Raw genomic sequence first — 20,175 nt, forward strand, 5'->3', positions numbered from 1 at the left:
ACCACCATGCTTAACAGTGGACATGGTGGTGTCTTTGTGATATGTTGTGTTTGGTTTTAATGTACAAAGCCAAAAGATGTCTTGTGATTTATTCAGATGGAACTTTCCCAAATTATTCCGTACTGCAATGTTTTTTGTTTTTCTTTTTTTGGGGGGAGAATTGGTTTGCTCCTGATTAGCCTACCACGAGTCATACTCGTGCAATCTTTTTGTGATGGTATAGTCAAGAACTAGGGCATGTAGTCCCCTGGAGGCATCTTTTGGGTTCTTTGTAACTTCTCAGAGCATCAAACTGTCTGATCTTTGGATGTATTGACTGAGATGCCTATTCCTGAAAAAAAATAAAACTGTCTTCAGTGTGCTCCATTGGAAATAGTCTTTCTCACTGTGGAATGATGGACTTCATTTGTAAATTGCCTTATATACCTTTCCAGACTTATCAGCAGCAACAATTGCTTATCCAAGATCACTGCATATGTCTCTTCTCCTTAGCATGATCATAACACAAGCTCCAGACCAGAATGACAAAGGTTCTGCTTCTACATAGCGATGGAAGCATTTCCTGATGATCAATTAATGAAGTACACTTGAGTCAAATTACATTTGTTATTGATAAGGAGGCAGAGGTTGTGGGTTTGTTCACACATGGCTTCTTCATGGCTGCTTATTTTTTTTTTAATGTATAATGGCCAAGTAAAATATATTATTGGTTAGTTGTCATATGAGATTACTTTAGTTAAGCCTTTGTGAGGACTAGAGGATAATTGTTGCTTGATATGTACAACCGCACATTAGAAAGAGCCGTACATACTTTATTATCAGAAAAAGACATCAGTACTGTTTTAATAGCTTTTGCCACATTTGTACATTGTAATTACATTTTTGGGATATTCTGCAGGTATGCAGCAGCTCTTTACTGTGTGATGCCATACACCAGCACTACCACCACTTTCGTGTACTCTTCTTCCCTCTACTACGTACGCTGGAGAGGGCTGACCAGCAAACCGCAGCCACTACTGGGAGATTAACACACTGTTGGCACTAGCTTTTAAATCACACAGGCAATGACAGGGACCTATCGGATTAAGTACACTATCCATGGAACCCTTGGCCTGTGCCTTGTGTTTCTGTAGCTGACAATGCCATTGGATTAATAGTTTATATTAAATAAGGACACTTTTTTATGATTAAATTCATTCCCACATTCAGAGGGATATGCAACCATCAAAAGCATGAAATGCAAGACTATGTTGAAGAATCCAAATATTCTACATTCTGGGACTTTCTCACATGTATATTTGTGAATGCTATAAAGTTGTTTTTCATAGAAGAGCAACTTCTTTTCTTGTTGTAAGATTTATATATCTATATGGCATTACACCCACTCTTCTTCATCCTTCACTACCCTCCAGTCCTTTGACTCATTTCAGAATTTATGGCTGTTTGTATTTTTCCACTTTCTCCCCCCTCTGCAGTTTCCCTTTGTGCTTCTCTGATTGTCATCCAGAACTTTCCTTAGTTTTTTTTATTATATTTAATTAACAAAATATCAGTGTTCCAATTCTACTCAGAGTGAACATCTCTAAAACTACCACTTTAATTTTTGCCATTTTATATTTGTAAGCATAGTTTTAAATAACTTATGATTTGTTACTAATGAGGTATACATAATAGTCACCACAAAGTTAAGAGACCCTTTCCATAGTTTAGGTAGCTTGTGCCATGCTAATTTAGTGAATGGAGCAAAATATTACCAAGTAACAGCTAAGCAAGCTTTTTTATGTCATTTATAAGTCACTCATTCAACATGGTAATTTATCATCACCTGACCTTACTGCTGCACCTCCAGGAATGTTTTGTATCTTGTACACATACTTTCCTACTTTTTGGACCTCGCCCTTCAGGAGATCCCAGAGGGGAGGTCCAAAGGGAACGTGAAGGCGACGTGACAATGAGATTTGTGCCATCAGGACCTGCCGACAAGGCCAGATGATGCAAACCGCATTATAAATGGCCTGCCCTCTGTACAAGAAAAACGGAAGTGATCTGGGAGGGTGGTCTACTCCCCCAGGGTTTCCAAAAGGACTCTCCAAAATTCATGAGTCTTCTGGAAGTTCCATGTGAGTAGGCAAGTATGCTTATATAATGTCCTATGTAGCCATGGCTGTTGGATTGGCGAGATTGGATAACAATTTACAAAAAACAAATGCTGAATAACACAACACAAAGAACATAACTATTGCACACCTGTGGGACATCATTTGGCACAACCAAACCACATTATACAGGAACTAAAATTAAGGTTCTGAAAGTGAGTTTTACGTTCAAGAAAGGAAAACTTTTGTACTTGAAATTAATAATTCTGTTTGACACCAAAGAAAATGGACTGAATGATGAACTTGGTTCTCTAAGTCACTATCAAATGTTTTTATGAACTTTGTCACCTCATTTCTGTGGTCTGGTGCTCACTGCACCCTACTGCTCATTTTTATGGCCTTATGTTTTACTTCCTCTCTTTGTTTCTCTGATGTATTGATTCATCTAAAGAAGGGAGTAGATCTCTCAAACATTTATTTTTAAAAATGAACTTTTCTGCTGGCGACACAAGCTGCCCTCTAAAACGATCGTTATGTCTGATAATGATCCTGGCAAAATTTATATATTTGAGTCTATATATCAAAAGGATCACCACTACTACAGTACTCAACCTTTTTTTATTATACTTATCAATTGTTGTAAATCTAACTTTGTCATTAACTGGGTCAATTAAAAAATAAACTTTTTTATATAAACTAAACAGCAGGAAATTTGTATGAATCATAACAAACACACAGACACAGCCCTCTATAAATAAAGTCTTTAGCAACATAAAGGAACAAATCAAATGCTACTTAGAAATATAACATGGAGGTCAAGCCCACATCTATATATACTAATACCGCTTTCATACTGCCGTCCCGGCAATATCCCAGGTTTTTGCCGGGGCTCGGAGCGTCCCAGCTCAGAAACACCATTCATACTGCACCAAGACCCGGGTCGTTTGAGCTCGCCCCGGCAAAAACCCGGGATTTTGGTGCAGTATGAATGGGGTATTAGAGAATCCTCTGTGTCCATGACCACTTGGTACTCACAGCTGCAGTGTTACCATGGTTGCAGTGCATACATTTTCCATGTGACATCAAATGCAGTTACAAGTATAACTTGTTTTACTTAAAGTATTGATTGAGAGAATTAACTACTACTTCCATATGGGATCTACAATCTAGCATTACCTGTAAATCACAATTGCATAAAATAATGCCATACCTTTAAAGGGCTAACCATGCAAACCAGTACTACTGTAACATGCGTGGAACAGTATTATATATAAATGTGTACACATACCTTCCTACCATATGCAGCTTTATAGCTGCTCCATCAGGGATTTTTGGACTGCTGGGCAGGAGTATGCATAGCAACCTGAAATCATTTTGTAAATTCTTCCACCCTTTTTGGATAGCTAAATACAAATTCACTGCATGTGCTGTTTTAGTCACAAGGTGTCACAAGCCACCTGGATGTTTCTTAGGCCCTTATTTATTAATGACAGCATTTTTAGCACAAACCCTTTCAATCCTTATTGCAAAGTTAAGGATTGACAGATCGTGTGTATTTATTAAAAATCTTCAACAGGAACAGCAGTCATGAAAAACTGCTGTTCCTGGGAAGAAACTCCTCTTATCTTTTTTAAGTTTACTATAGCAAAGCGACCACCTTTGCGATAGTTACCGGAGGGGAGAGCAATAAGATGTGGTGAGGGATTAGAGATGCTTAAACGTAGACAGAACAATAAGTTTGTATACAGCAATATTTTATGTATGATACATGAGTAAAACAGTTGCTGTTTTAGATGAGAAGAAATCTGTTTTTCATTTTTTTCTCTGAAACAACTGACTTCACTGTATTATCATACAATAATAAATCTTTTATGCTGTGAGATAGGCTGGCTTATTGGTAAAGCAATACCAGGAATTATATTGCCCCCTCATTATTCTGCTTCCCGTCTCTTTTTCAGTGTATGGAAATCCCCTTGTTAGCTATGCCAAGCTGCCACTTACATGCTATATTGTTATCAGGATTCCATTGCTGGATTTAACCCTTTGGTTAACAAAGAGCTGAGAAAATTAAATTAAGTATAATGAGTATCTTAAAACAGCAATCCCAAATAGAAGATATATGGGGGGAGGGGTTGATTTTTTTAAAATCGCATGTTAGGTATCTTTTTAATTCTGTGTCATTGTCTCCTTTTCAAAAGTTCTCTGGTTGGCAAACATAAAATGTCTGACAGAAATAGTCTGCTACACTGGCTTATAGCTGTCAGCATGTCATGTGATGGTAGAGTGAGGAGAAGAGAATGACACAGTGCAGACAGAGATCTGAGGAGCATTCCAAAGACTCTCTGTTCACTATATCATGTGACTGTGGTTGTCATGGTAGTGCAGAGTCATAAACCATTAATTGCAGTGTCAAGAAAAAAACACAGGAAAATGGTAAATACTAACATTGTTCTTATAGCCTGCCAATGATTTATGTTATAAAAACATACCTGATTTTTTTTATGGAACTGCTGCTTTATAATGAAGCAAAACTGAAAAATAACAAGTATTTAGAGGCAATAAATCAAATTTAGAGGCATGTATATATTTTCTCTATTGAAAATGTTAAATGGGTAATATGTGGTTTAGATAAGTTCTAATAGCTCAGCTTTTTTTTTTGTTTTATTTTATTGTAACTGAAGTCTGTGCTCTCTAAAACCAGGCTATTTGCTGAGTGCAATTATATGATGATGAGAATTCTTGACTTTAAGTATATGTTTTTAGAGCATGGTGTAAATAGTAAATGATTGTGGCTATTAATGCGGTCAGAAAATTACAACACACAGACTCCAGTAGTGGCTATTTAGCAACATGGCAAATAATGGTCTGATTGATTTTGATTTGATTATTATCAAACATGTGGTCATTTTGGGAACACACTATGCAATATTGGGAAATGTGCATGCTATTGCTGCAGATATCATAGCGTGTATGGCCAGCATAATACCATCTTGCTAACATAGCAGATTGATCACACCAATAAAACTCTTTTACAAATTCCAAAACATGCCAGCTTTAATTTTCCAGAGATTACGCGGACCACAGTACACCCAGACCCAGCCTATCCTCTCTACATTGCTAAAGCAACTTTTCACAGGTAGATAAAATCATGTAAAAACACAGCTGTGCAACAGTTTTCCTTTATCTCATAACATAATAAAAATGTAAGTACAGGTATAGGATCTCCATGTGTACGGTGGCATATGGCACCAGACGTTAGCAGGAGATCATTTAGATCCTGTAAGTTGCAAGGTGGAGCCTCCATGGCTCGGACTTGTTTTTCCAGCACATCCCACAAATGCTCGATCAGACTGAATCTGGGGAATTCGGAGGCCAAGTCAACACCTTAAACTCTTTGGGCCTGATTCATTAAGGAGAGCAAAGCATAAAAAATGTCATCTTCTTTATCCACTCTCTGATCATCTCCCGCCTAGACTACTGCAACCTCCTCCTCACTGGCCTCCCCCACTCTCATCTCGATCCCCTTCGATCTGTTCTTAACGCTGCCGCTAGGCTTATTTTCCTTTCTCGCCGCTCCTCTTCTGTCTCCCCCCTCTACCTAGCCCTTCACTTGCTCCCATTCCCCTTCAGAATCCTCTTTAGGCTCCTCACACTCACCTACAAGGCCCTCGCCAACTCCACTGCGCCCTACATCTCCACCCTCCTCTCTATTCATGCTCCATCCTGCTCTCTCCGTTCTGCCTCTGACCATCGCCTCTCTTCCCCCCTTATAACCTCCTCCCATGTGCGTATCCAAGACTTCGCCCGCACTGCCCCCCTCCACTGGAACAAGCTCCCTCCCTCCATCAGAACTTCCCCTAATCTGTCCAGTTTCAAACGGGCCCTAAAAACCCACCTTTTTCTTAAAGCCTTTCTGTCTCCCACTTAACTTCCTACCTTATCTTCTGCCTCCGTCCCCCTACTCCCTCTCTCCCCTGCGTCTCTCTGTCTGTCCACTCCTCCCCTTAGATTGTACGCTCCTCTGAGCAGGGCCATCTCTCCTCCTGTTTCCACTACTTCTAACTCTGCTCTCCAGCTACTTAGCCCTCCTCCTCGAGGGTCCTCCACCCCACGTCCACTCTCGCTCCCTCCTCCCCCCTGGGGGTCTCCCTGTCTTCCGCGCCCTCCTTCTTGGGCCCCGTCATTTGCGGATCCTCCCTCCCCCTTCCCCGCCCTCTCTAGCTGTGCATTGAGCTTACTGAGTTGCTGTGCTTACTGTTTACTGTACTGTGCTGTCTCCCATTGTATTGTAATTTGTTTGTCTCTGTACGGCGCTGCGGACGCCTTGTGGCGCCTTATAAATAAAAATTAATAATAATAATCTTCCTCAAACCATTCCTGAACAGCTTTTGCAGTGTGGCAGGGTGCATTTACATGCTGAAAGAGGCCACTGCCATCAGGGAATACCGTTGCCATGAAGGGGTGTACTTGATCTACAACCATGTTTAGGTATCAAAGTAACATCCACATGAATGCCAGAACCCTGAGTTTCCTAGCATAACATTACCCGCCGCCTTGCCTTCTCCCCATAGTGCATCCTGGTGCCATATCTTCCCCAAGCAAAAAAGGCACACGCACCCGGCCGCCCATATGATGTAAAAGAAACCGTGATTCATCAGACAAGGCCACCTTCTTCCATTGCTCCATGGTCCAGTTCTGGGGCTCACATGCCCATTGTAGGTGGTTTTGGCAGTGGACGGGTCAGCATAGGCATTCTGACTGCTCTGAGACTACACAGCCCCATACGCAGCAAGCTGCGATGCACTGTGTGTTCTGACAGCTTTCTGTCATAGCCAGCATTAACTTTTTCTGCAATATGTGCTACAGTAGCTCTTCTGTGGGATTGGACCAGACGGGCTTGTTTTCACAATGTCACTCAATGAGCATTGGATGCCCATGACCTTATCGCTGGTGCACCAGTTGTCCTTCCTTGAACCACTTTTGATAGGTGCTAACCACTGCATACTGCAAACACTCCACAAGACCTGCTGTTTCGGAGATGCTGTGACCCAGTGGTCTAGCCATCACAATATGGCTTTTGTCAAAGACGTTCAAATCTTCACACATGCATATTTGTTGTGCTTCCAACACATCAATTTCAAGAACTGCTCTTCACTTTCTACATAATATACACCTTGACAGGTGTCATTGTAACAAGATAATCAATGTTATTCACTTCACTTGTCAGTGATTTTAATGTTGTGGCTGATCGGTGTATAATGTAAATGTAGAATTGCTTTTGCCACTAATTTCACATGTATATGTAAAGGTGACATATTGTAACTGACTCCCTTGACATAAGATTATTGTTAATAATTGATTTTGATATTGGAAAGTTATTAAGCTTGAACACAATAAATATATTGAAATATGTTTTTGCAATCTTATAAAATAAGTAGGTAACTGCATCATAGGAAAACCATTTGTTTAAGATTTTAACCATAGTTGTGAGTATTCTCTAAAGGTAATCAAAGCTTATACGTTTCACCAGGTTTTGTTGGCCGTTAGTTACCATTAAGCATTTATAAATAGCTGTATAATTGCATCATCAGTGTCTGTTTTGCTCCCTGATATGTTAAATAGATCATTTGTTTTCAAAGCAATTCTTAGTTTACTGTGTAAGCAAAAGTAACCATCTTTATTTGATTAAGAAAATTAATCTGTCTGACATGTCTGCAAATTTTTCCCATAATCGCAAGGTCAACAGTTACATTTGCTTAAAGGGATACAATTGTAAATCTGTGCTTTTTGCACTGGAATTATGTATTTTGTTCAGTGTTGCAAAACTGAAAGTTACATTATTGAAAGATCAGATTTATTGGCTTGGATTGTGTGGATATATTGTGTTAGCCAAAAAAATTTGCACTGCAGCATGGTCTCCGAGGTGATAATTACTACCCTTTTTACTAAATGAGGTTTTTGTAGGTTATCTATTTCAACTAATATGGATTTATATTCCATTAATAAAAAAGTACAAACAAACAACTGTTAGCTACACCAAAAAGTTACTACCTATATACTTATTAAGGCTATGTCATACTTGTGTTCTTGTCTACGGGAGGTCATGTAACAAGTGCAGGAGGGGTTGTGATGGTGCCATTGCATCACAATGGCCCCACCCCCTGCTATGAACTATTGAAATTCACGACATTGCATAGCGGGGGACAAGACTTAATGTGGCAATTAAATCATTAAGCCCTGTATGCCTACTTGTCCAAGAGAAGTTCCCGAAATTTGGGAACCTAGGCAAATATGGGCAATATTGAAACATTAATCTGTACTGCCAGCTGTGAAATGATTTTACCACCGCTCCATGCAGCCGTTTTACCCACTCTCAGTCTCAGATAAAAGCTGGGATGGAGTGAGTTTAGTGAGCGGGGTTGATTGTGGCTTGTGATTGGTCTTCACATTCACACCTCCCCTCCACCAACATTTAGAGTTAGAGAGCATAATTGATTTACCAGTTTTAATAGTAGCTGTCTCTCTCTGGGCAGAAATCTATTATGTAGGTCCTCTCTATGTAGTATGTACTCTCCCCTTTCCCTCATTTTTTATCTGCATTCCAATACATGATCACGTACCAGAACAGACTTACTAATTCCTACACAACACTGTACACATTTCTCATTTTACCATTACGAGTCTCTGAATTTACTGGCCAAACAATTTGCTGGGGCATGAGAACAGTTCTCACCCATCAAATAAGTAAAGGGTTTACCATGGTGCACTGAGCGTTTGTAAACCTTTCCTGCCTATAAAACATGTACAGTTCATATATACTTCCTAAAAACCTGTGCAGAAGAAATTAATTGAAAACCAGAGCTTTTAAATTGAGGTATATTTTTCCATTTCAAGCTGGAGACCTGTCTTTTTGGATTACCGGCAACTTTAAAACATTTTATATTGAATACATTTTGCTAGCATAGTTCAAACCAGAGACTTTATCTCTGCTGTTTGGAGCAGAGGTTCTTTCACAATAACAAAGGTGTGGAATGGTCTACCACATGATAATGTTATCGCTAAAACCAGGTCGGCAATGCAGATTATTTCTGTCAAACTGCGCACTTTGCACCTGTGTAGCCGTTTGATGTGGTGAGATCTAATTGCCGTGTATGTAAAACAAGCCAACACGTTATCCCATTTTCAGTGGTATAGCTATAGGTTCCTGAGTGCATAAGGTGACTTCCCCCTCACACTTGCCCACCACTAATAACACCTACCAACTATAGTCATTCTAGCAGTACTGCCTAGCTTTCTGGGAGCTCTCGCTTTTGATAGCTTCTTATAACTGCTGTACAACAGCTTCTGCAGTCACAAGTATAGGTGAGAAAACAGGCAGCCTGAGCCCATGCAGCATATATAAGTCAAGGTTGGTTGTCTAAGGCCCTTGGGCCCAGTAGTGGCTGTTACTATTGCTACACCACTGGCCGTTTTCTGCAAACAGGGTCTTTATTTACGGTCGGCATTCATAATTTTGCAGACTTTTGCTTCTATTTTACATGCGTCTTTATGTGTAACGTTTCTAAATTCTAAATGTTACAGGCACACCAATTGCATTCAAATCATATTCTTAGTTAATTGAAACTAACATTGCATGAAACTGCCTCTAAATACAAGCTCACTAGAGATGTTAACTGTAAATTATTTATAAAGCTTAAAGACTGATGGATGGATGGATTCCCACTGATGCTTGGTTCCAGCACTAATCCATCTAGTTCTCACTCTGAAAAACTAATACATTTAAGACTAAACACAATACACATAATATAATTGTACATTAATCCTATAAGTAAAGCACTGTGGCTGTATGTTTTGTTGTCTAATGTGCCCAGATTATGGCATGACATAGGAAGTGCCTGTGGCCTTATGCATAGACAGAAGATGTCACCTGTAACAATCCTTGTTTTATTGACTGCACTTCTCACACCCATTTGTTTAACCCATAAGTTCACTAAAGTTTTAAAGTTTCTTTTTGAGCCAGTACAATGCATAACAGAATAGCACAGCTAAGACCCCCAGAAAAATTTGGGGCGGTTATTAAGCTGCTTTAATTTAAAATTCTATAGTCAACCTGCTGATATTTTTTCTGCAACTTTATATAAAGAGCTATGTGACAAACTTTCACAAAAACAGAATAAGATATGTCAAACGGTCAGAATTCAATTGGTAAATGAAAGTAGAGATTCATACATTTTGCGTTGCCATCATGCCCCTGTGTTTGAATCTAATAAGCTGCAGAATGGATTTCTGTTACCTAGGGCACTGCAAGACAATCATACAGATCTATGAGATTTTAGGCTCCTGTGCACCAGTACCACTGTCACACCTCATTGAAAAGAGGTATAAGCAAACAACAGATTTAATAAAAATATGTACTATTCTGTTTATTTAGTGGAACATAATCTTTTCTATTTTGTGTAATAATTGCTCTCGAAGGTAAAGCACAATAATGTGTTCTTACATTAAAAAAAATAGTATTACTAAACTACTTTCTTTGCCAGAAATAGTACTTTGATATGGAACTACCCCACCATTCACTGGATTTATCAGAGTCCTGGCATGAACATATAGCTACGACCTTGTTAACTACAGCAAATGGCGGGGCCAAAGTGAGGGACCCACACGACAGTACTTTTAATGGTACTGGAAGTTTTTTAGTAACATTTATTTTTAAAGAAGGGAAAACTCCCTTAAGAGCTTCTTATGCAACTAATCTGCTTATTACTAATACTACATGTAGGGGCTCTTGATCACCTGGTTATGAAGGGTAGTGGCAACATAACTGTGTGTCTTCATTGCATGCCAGTACATTTGTTTTCTCTTTATAGAGTTGTGATCTACACTAAAGGTCTGCCGCTTGGACAGACACATCAGGAAAATGTGTGTATTTAAACCCAGAACTAGTTATGATGGAAAAAATGACCATACAAGAGGACGTTATCTCAAACAAACTCATCGCTGAAAACAATGTTTCAGGAAAGCCTAGAAAATAAACAAAGAGTGGAAGGGAGGGGACATGGAGAGTGACGAGAGCACTGCTTCCTGTCTGGTGGCCATACAATGCACTGATCAGTCCATATACTGCTGGAAATAAGCCAGCCGTAGAAAGATATTGTGAGCTATGCAAGCATGCTATATGAATACTCCGAAAATCCTTCAACCTCATGAACCACTATGGTTAATAATAATAAAATACAGGCTGAACATTGTAGTCTAGGGGATAGACAATGACCTGCTAGACCTCAGTGAGACGTGTATCCATAAATATATATATAATAAATACAAAAGAGGCAGTGTGGGAGGAGATGGGAATAGGGAACTCTAATTCAAAGCTGATTCTGTTCAGTAGAAGAACATTGAATAGTATGCCCTTCCTCACCTGATCATCATTGTTTATTACTTACCTCTACTTCATCATGCCTTTTTCTTATCACAATGCTTGCTGAGTTGATATTAAACGTGAAACCGCTAAATATACTATTGTTCTGCCTTGCACATTTAGTTTATGGGAATTTATGTATGAAAAATGCTGTATCCATAACTAATGATCAGATCTAAGCATTTAGCAGTCTAGTGTAGTCAGACTAATGAATGCTAAAATCTACTTGCTATGAGTTACAGCACTTGTTTCACTTGCACTATGTTCTCGTAAAAATTACTTTTAAAAATGTCATATGAGGCCACAGCACACCGGGGAGAATCCCGACCACCTCTCATCTCCCTACTACAGCTACCAGTAGCAGCCACTACTGCAGTTTGGTTTCATGCCCTGCAATACATACAAACAACATTTAAATCTGAACACTTTGGTATGTTTCTGTATTATCATAGAAAATTCCTAGTCTCATAGGTATCTTACACAGGATATTTGGATCAGCTATTCCATGCCAGGCAATATTATTACAGTAATTGCTGTTGTAATTACCAAAAGATCCAATACCCATTGGATCTATTAGCAATAAAAATAGGGCAGACTTGTGTGAGTTTCTGATGAAAAAAGTGAAAGAAAGCTAAACTTAAACAAATATGCCCACAGGAGATGAAATGCTAGTGGGTCAGTTCCTGCTGGAATATTTCAGGTATGCACAGACTAAACATCAGCAACGAATGTGGACTGCAAATGTTATATATAACATACTCTTTTCATAAGCTCTTAGTAGTACTTTATGTTGGTACACTGTAATAGAGTATATCCTTTATGAAAGGTCATTACATTGATTACATCTGGGTAGCATGGTGGCAGTAGTTAGCATTGCTGTCTTACAACACTGGGGTCAGGAGTTTGATTCCGACAAAGGCCCTATCTGTGTGGAGTTTTCATGTTCTACCCGTATTTGGATGAGTTTCCGCTAGGTGCTCCGATTTCCTCCAACAGTCCAAGAAGAAAAAAAAAACATACTGGTAGGCTAATTTTGTATTTCTTTTTTCTAGCCAATGGATGGAAAATGAAAAGCTATTTTAATTTCCTTCCAAAAAAAACTCTAGAACAATATAACATTTGCTTGGGTAGATTTAGAAATTAAGTAATTTCCAGCGAAAACCATGACAATGGCTGACATTATTCCAACTATCCATGTCAAGTTGATGTTTTGCTCTCATTTTTATTGATCTGGAATCACTGTTTACGTATATTCACTTTAGTTTATACATTATAAATAATTATTTATGCAAGTATCCCATTAAATTACATTATCTCCCTTTGAATAATAACTCACCTAGCAGGGGCGCACGCAGGGTTTCTGGTTCTCCAGAAACGCCTCCTCTCCGCGAAGAACAGTGTCCCTACATAGCGGCGCTGTACTATACAGCAGCCGCGGCGCTGTCAAAGAAATGTCCACGGCGGTGCTGTATTTTAGTACAATACAGCACCGCTGCGGACACTTCTTTGACATCGCCGCGGCTGCTGTTCAGTGCAGTGCCGCCGAAATGGAGCTACGCAGCAGCTCTCTTTATATTTTTTTTTTTGGGGGGGGGAGCCCCCCTTAAAAATCGTGCGTGTGCCCCTGCCTAGGTCCCCTGATGTGTGAAAACTTTGCACGATGTGAGGTCATTTTTCACTGAATGAGATTAGATTACAAGTTTACTGTAAGGACTAATTTTGATTCTATGGAATAAGAATCTCATAGAGTTAACTCTTAGAGACCACCATGCAGTGGATGATGCTGTCTAAATTAATTTTATGTGTTGCCATTAAATAATATTTGGGAGACTAAAATTATGTCATCAAAACATAACTTCAAACAGTGGCTGATTTACTGTGCAGGGAATAACACAGCCATTGTGTAATTGTGATGGGTTACATATAAGGTCATCAGAAGATATACTCTATTTATAATTTAGTTTTATAATTCTCTACATGCTTAGAAAAACAAGTAATTCAGTGCAGAGATCCTTGTTACTCTACTTGTTTTTCTCATACTGGCAATTTCTTACTGACCGCATTCAAGTCACTTCTTAAAGCTAGCCAATAAAGTGTGTCCAATCTGAGGCACAGGTAGACATCAAGGGCCTGAGTCATTAAGGAAAGTAGTAAATGTTCTCTGGGACAAACCATGTTACAATGCAAGGGGTGAAAATTAGTTTATTATTTTGCAGATAAGTTAAATACTGGCTGTTTTTTCATCTAACATGCAAATACTTGCTAACTTTATTTTTACACTGATATTAAAAGTTGATCTAGGACAGTGATGGCTAACCTGTGACACTCCAGGTGTTGTGAAACTACAAGTCCCAGCATGCTTTGCTAGCAATCAGCTAGTTATCGACTGGCAAAGCATGCTGGGGCTTGTAGTTTCACAACACCTGGAGTGTCCCAGGTTAGCCATCACTGATCTAGGACATGCCCTACCCCAACTATAAATCTGTCCCCATATTTGACTTTACCCCCTGCCCCTCCAATGCACAATGCAACATGGTTTTAAAGCGCTACGGAATTTGCTGGCGCTATATAAATAAATGTTGATGATGGTTTTGCCCAAAGTTACTACTTTTTTTGCTTTGCTCTCCTTCTCCATCCTCATGATTTAGCAAACTTCATGAACCCATTCCAAAATTGTGGGGGAGTTGGGGATTTCCAGTGGTGGGGTATAACTGTCAGTAGGGTCATTCCATGTCAGTTCACCCAGGCCATGACACCCACCGACTTTTCGATTGTAAGGAGAAAATTTTAATTAAACATTAAAAACTCATATAGGCAATCAAAATCCCATTATTTTTCTTTCATAGCCTTTTAAAGTATAGTTTAAGGATCAATTTAAAAAAAACGGACATGTTAACTCCTCTGCCTCAGGTTGATAATGCTTATTGAAAACAAGAATATTTTCGTCTCAAAAAATTCTTGATTTTTGAACTAAATAATTTTTTATGATTCTGAGAGTCAGGCAAGAGTGGTAACTTTTTTTTCTGAAATCCCTATTTTGTGATTTGACGGAGAATCAGGAGTGGCATTTCTGGGCAATTTTACATAACTTTGACCCCCTATATCTCAGAAACTATGAGAAGAGCCTAGAGAAGATACATTTTACATGGGTTAGTAGGTATGTGATAGTAGTTTCATGAACATCTGAGTCAGTGGGTGTCATAATGATTTTTTTCTGGGTTACTTGACATGGAATGACCCAGTAGATATCTGATAAGGGCTGTTTTGACAATGAGGATGGGGTTAGAGAACATAAAGAGCAAATGGATGGCAGGATAATTATTAAGCCCCCTCCCTGGGTATGTTTTTTTTTATTATTTTGATCATTTTATCCCAACAGGGAGATATTAAGTGCAAGCCCACAAGATAGAAGTAATAATCCCCTTCTCCATGTTATACCTAAAACATCTGCCTGAGGGTAAAGGTGGTAAATGAGGGCTGGGACCCTGTACTATCTGTAAATGATTTTGTCATTTGTCATTTAGAAGCTTTTGAAATGTGAATATAAAGAGAACAATTACCCCATTTGGGAGTTCTGCTACCAATTTAGAGGTGAAGGGTGGTAACATATGGTTAGAAAATAGAGACAAAAATGGAATAGCAATAGAAATTGAATGCTTCAGAGCAGAAGATATTGTGCACTTGCGACTCAAACTATATGAGCTATCTGTGCAAGGCACTTGGGCCTAAGGGACATATAAAATTATTGTAGCTGAGCTTAATTAAAGAAATGGCAGAGACAGGGCGATGAGAGCACAGAAAAAGAAAAACCCAAGATCTAGAAAGGAAATTGAGGAACTGTAGTTTAGAGAGATCAATGTGGATAGAAATTTCCAAGTATTTAAGAGAAACCTCCTGAGGATGTTTTAAGTTTATGTAATTGTATGCATGTCTGTATACACACATACATCTATACACATACACAGTGGTCGCAGTGGAAAATTGAAGTAAATGGAATATGATAGATTTGCAATGAAGGCACTAGGAGAAGTGGAGGTGGGGCATAGCACTGTATACCAGCCCACTTGGACCACTGCACATACATATAAACTGTCTCAAATGACAAAAACCAAAAGAGATTCCAGGCCCTAAAAAAACAATAGTATACAACTGTAAAGACAGTTGTATATGGCTATTTTTGAGGGAAATGCTGAACTCACCTCGGATTGTTATATCAAGAAACCAGAATAAAAAACATGCTAAGGAGACTGTCTAAAAGTCTCTAAATTGAAACAATAATTAGACTGCAATTAAAAGTTACATTTGACAAATGAATGTAAGCACAGACTTCACTAATAAAGGATTGGCTTGATTAGTATAACAATTTTATTCTAAAAATCATAAATAATTATGATGAGAACTAGACCAGATTCCCAAAAAATATATCCATAAAAGAGCAGACAGATGAAATTTGATAAGGTCATTCAAATAATGACAGATCACAGAGCAGCATATTGTATGCGATTTTAAACAGCCATCCCTAAAGGAACTCATGCAGTCACTCATCATCCCATTTATTTACAAGTGCCAGCAAATTCTGTAGCGCCTTTACAATTGGGAATAAACACAGTAATTAAACAATGCTGGGTAAAACAGACAGACAATCACTCCCGTGCAAATGATTAGGAGCAACACATCCACAGACTTCAGAACACTATATTGCGTTAAAATTTCAGAGCTACTAAATTAAGGAGAGTTTGTCTTTCAGTGGTATCCAATTTGTATCTATGAAGTGGTTACTTCAAAATTATCAGTGCAGTGTTTGAACTCCGTTACCTGCAAACTTTCCCTGCATGTAGCTCATTGTCTTCTCTGCTTGTTGCGATCAGAAAGCAGTCCAATCTCGGTATTTAGGATTGTAATTCTGATTTATGTTTTAATGTCACCTAATTCTCACATGCATTGAGAAGCTTTGCCAGCAGATGAAATTAGTCAGCTATCTATCAAAGTCCACTGGATGGTGACAGCTACTGCTGGGTGTCTCTGGCGTTGCTGTCGCCCTAATTCTATTGCTATCTTAGTATGGCGAGAGCAGAGGATTCTTACTGGAAAAAATACTTTATTATTTTAATAAAGATTTTTTTTCTATTTGAATATATAAAAATAAACATTTTTTTTTATTGTATTTTCTATTTTTTGTTTTTTTAAAACTTTTTGTTGGATGTGGAACTGAGAGCTTCAATGCGCATGAACCAGCAAGCGCATATACCTTCAGTCTGGCCTGTTGAAGCTATAAATTCGGCCTTACCGATACCAACCAGTATTGCCAGGGAGTGGAGTTTCACTAAGCTGCCCTGGTTACATTTTAATAGTAAACTGCAGCCGATCAAGATTTTCTACTGCTGCTATGAGCAGTATGTTGGTAAATAGGGGCCTAAATAACAACACATCAGTTATACCAATATATATATATTATATACCCAGTCTATAAGGTATTTAAACTCCCCAGCATTTTAAGTATCAATCAAGAAACTTGCAGCATGTTTGTATCTCAATAAAACCAAACATTTAATTGTACAACCGGATATACAGTATAATACATAATGTACAAATGAATACATAATATTAATAGCTTATTACCACAAGACACAACTTAGGTAATCACAGTTCAGCTGAACACTCAGTCAAGTCAAACGCCAACAATGAGAAGTTACTTGCATGCAAAGACTATAATATATAGTGTGTAACTGAAGACCGGCTACACAGTAGCTGGTTAGTGTGCCCAGGCTGACCCCTGTCCACCGCCCAAAGCGCTTACAATGGGAATGTGAGTGCCAGAACTGGGCCATGGAGCAAAGGAAGAAGGGGGCCTGGTCTGATGTAGCCCGTTTTCTTTTACATTATGTGGATGGCCTGGTACGTGTGCATCATTTATCTGAGGAAGTGATAGCTTTATTTGCCTAACTGACTGATGAGTTCTGCAGTTAAGCAGATGGCTGCCATCAGAGCATTATTCATTTACTTTGGATACCGATAAGGCATAGTGGTGTTGAAAGATGCCACCCATGCTGATAATTTACCCATTTAAATTCTCACATTTGTTATGCCAAAAAATAATACATAAAACATATCATAGCTGTATCAATAAAGGTAGCAGCTGCAACCTCTATAGGTTATGCAGGCTTAGGGCATGAGGACGATAGACAACAGTAAAGACAGAGTATGTGTGAAATATGCAGTGGCCAATGTATGTGTGGTGTTTGGATTATTAGTGTTTGGTGATGTTAGGAGGGCCCAAGCTTATATTTTGCAAGAGCCCATGGGTTTTAGCTACACCATTGTAGTTTGATTAGTATTTTTGCTTAAAATACTATTGTCATGTTATAGATCTATTAGTTCACCAACATGTCTTTGACTCTAATTTTTGGCAATGTGTCTGTACAGGTTTTTGACTTTCATCTGCAGCAGACTGACATGGAGCGAATATCTTCACTGCACAGTGACAGGAAGCTGATCCATCTGACGTACCCACTGTGGAAAGGATGAATCCAGAATCCAGACACAACTTTCAAAAAACACTAGAAGCCGCAATTTGAAAAGCACATAATAGCTGCTATCACATGAATCACTTCTGCATTCAAAAGTAATGTTTGACAGATCAACAGAAGTGTTTATGTTATTAGCAGTTACAATTAATTTCGACTGTCTAACATTTTTCTCTCCATTTCTTGGAATATAACTGTTTTAATTTGTTATTGTTTTGTATTCAATCACAAATAGTTTACCTTCATTGACATATACTTGACCTCTAGTTTCTGTGGCTCTCTTGACATTGTGAATTGGTTTTCCCAACATCTAGAAAGCCACAGGTTGAGTACTTGTAACCTCTATGAAGGAACAATATGTTTTGTCTACTTTGGGGGTGGGGTACATGTAAATTTATTTTTGGAAATTATCTGTACATTCAATTAGCCCTTTGTTGAAGAAATGATTAGTTTTATTGTTAACAGACTAATTTGACACTTGTATATTTAATTTGACACATATACAGCATCATATACACAAGTATTATATTTATGATGCCTCCTACTTTTCTGGCTATTCACCATGTTGTGTCTTTGTTTGGAGCTATTGAAAGGATTATAACCCCTAGTATTACTGATAAATGTAACAGGTAATATAATTAGATTATAAACTGTTGGATTGATACATGAATTAGTTACAATGCATTAATCAGAAAATGCCATCATATGATCAGATCCTGTGCCATTGTGATAGCTTTGTGCACTGGCAAAAGTCTGCCGTTAATTATAAAGTGTCATTTACCTTAGTAACAGTATTCAAGGGCATGTTTGAGACTCACAGTGATGAATGAACACAAATTTGGTCCGTGTACTCTTGACATTTTGACTGAAGTCTACAGGAAGCTTTAATAACTCTGCAATACAGATATTAGGGAGTTCCAGGTATATTTATAACAGTACAAGATAAAAATAGAAGCTTGAAAGGTGACAGACAAAAGAAAAGTCTGCAGAAAAGGGTGTGAGAACATTGTGAGAATAAGAAGACTTCATGTAAATCTTACAACTTTGTTCCTCCCATGTTTTTCTTTGCTTTCTTTCTGTAAACTTTAATAATCTCTGTCTCAATGAAAAAAATCAAGAGACGACAAGAAATCTACTTAAGCAAAACATTGATCAACAAAATTATTGATCTCTAATACATTCAAATATTTGTCTGCTATAGAGTAATATTAGATAGTACATTGTAGATCTACATGGTATAATATTTCAATATAATGAAAAAATGCTGTTAAATAAAACGTTTTATAACAATGTATAACAACAAATGATTACTCTGGAAACAAAAATGATGTATAATATATTTCTCAGGTTTTTGGTCAGTAACCAATTTTACATAGTTTGCAATCTAGCAAGAAGCGTTAAATAATGAAGAAAACAATTATTTTCAACTTGGCATTCTATAAATGTTAATATTGCACAGATCATTGAAATTGTACTGGTCATATTAATAGTGAACTGGTCCCAGTAAAACATCTGTCACAAGAAAAAAAGTGGTGTTTTTTTTTTTCCGTTTGGTGTCAAGAAACATTTAAGAGATTTACAAGTTTACATTAATGTAGTCTGTAGATCAGGGCTGGTGCTGGGATATTTGGTGACACCCATGCAATCTACAAATTTTATGTTTCAGGTGGGGTAGACAGAGGGATAGGCTGTGACACTCTAAGTGGGAGAGAGAGGGAGAGGTTGTCACACGCGGAAGGAAGGGGGAGATAGAGGGAATAGCTGTATAATGCAGTGGGGAGGGGGAGACAAAAGAGAAAGACTGTCATTCTGAGGGGGAGAGAGAAGGATATGCTTTCAAACACTTAGGGGGGTATTCAAGTGTCGGCGGAAACGCCGAAAATACTGCGGTCCGCGCACTATTACCGTTATTACGGTAATAGTGCGCGGAAACACCGTTACTACGGTAATTTTATCGCTGGATTTCAGCTCGGAAATCCAGCTAACTACTACCAGTTTTTACGCGGCGGGATTTCGTAACAATTGAATATCCCCGTTAGGGCGAGACAGAAAGGGAGGGTGTCACACACAGAGGAGAGGGAGGGGAAGACAGAGGGAGGGACTCAAAATCAAGAATTAAGGCTGGCTGGTGGGGTGG

General features: G+C 38.5%; 1 protein-coding gene across 3 annotated transcripts in view; it reads left to right on the forward strand.

Annotated features, from left to right (window-relative positions):
- LOC142099271 (glyoxal reductase-like) overlaps nt 1–19,915 on the forward strand; it is a 125,611-nt gene extending 105,696 nt beyond the window's left edge. For 2 of the 3 annotated variants that reach the window (XM_075182555.1, XM_075182557.1), the window contains one exon: nt 17,938–19,915. In XM_075182555.1, the coding sequence (XP_075038656.1) occupies nt 17,938–18,039 (102 nt within the window). In that variant the 3' untranslated portion in view covers nt 18,040–19,915. The remainder of the gene's footprint in view (nt 1–17,937) is intronic. The other variant, XM_075182556.1, reaches the window with a different exon arrangement.
- The last annotated feature ends 260 nt before the right edge of the window (nt 19,916–20,175 follow it).

The sequence above is a fragment of the Mixophyes fleayi genome, chromosome 8 (assembly GCF_038048845.1).
Source record: "Mixophyes fleayi isolate aMixFle1 chromosome 8, aMixFle1.hap1, whole genome shotgun sequence".
Lineage (NCBI taxonomy): Eukaryota > Metazoa > Chordata > Amphibia > Anura > Limnodynastidae > Mixophyes > Mixophyes fleayi.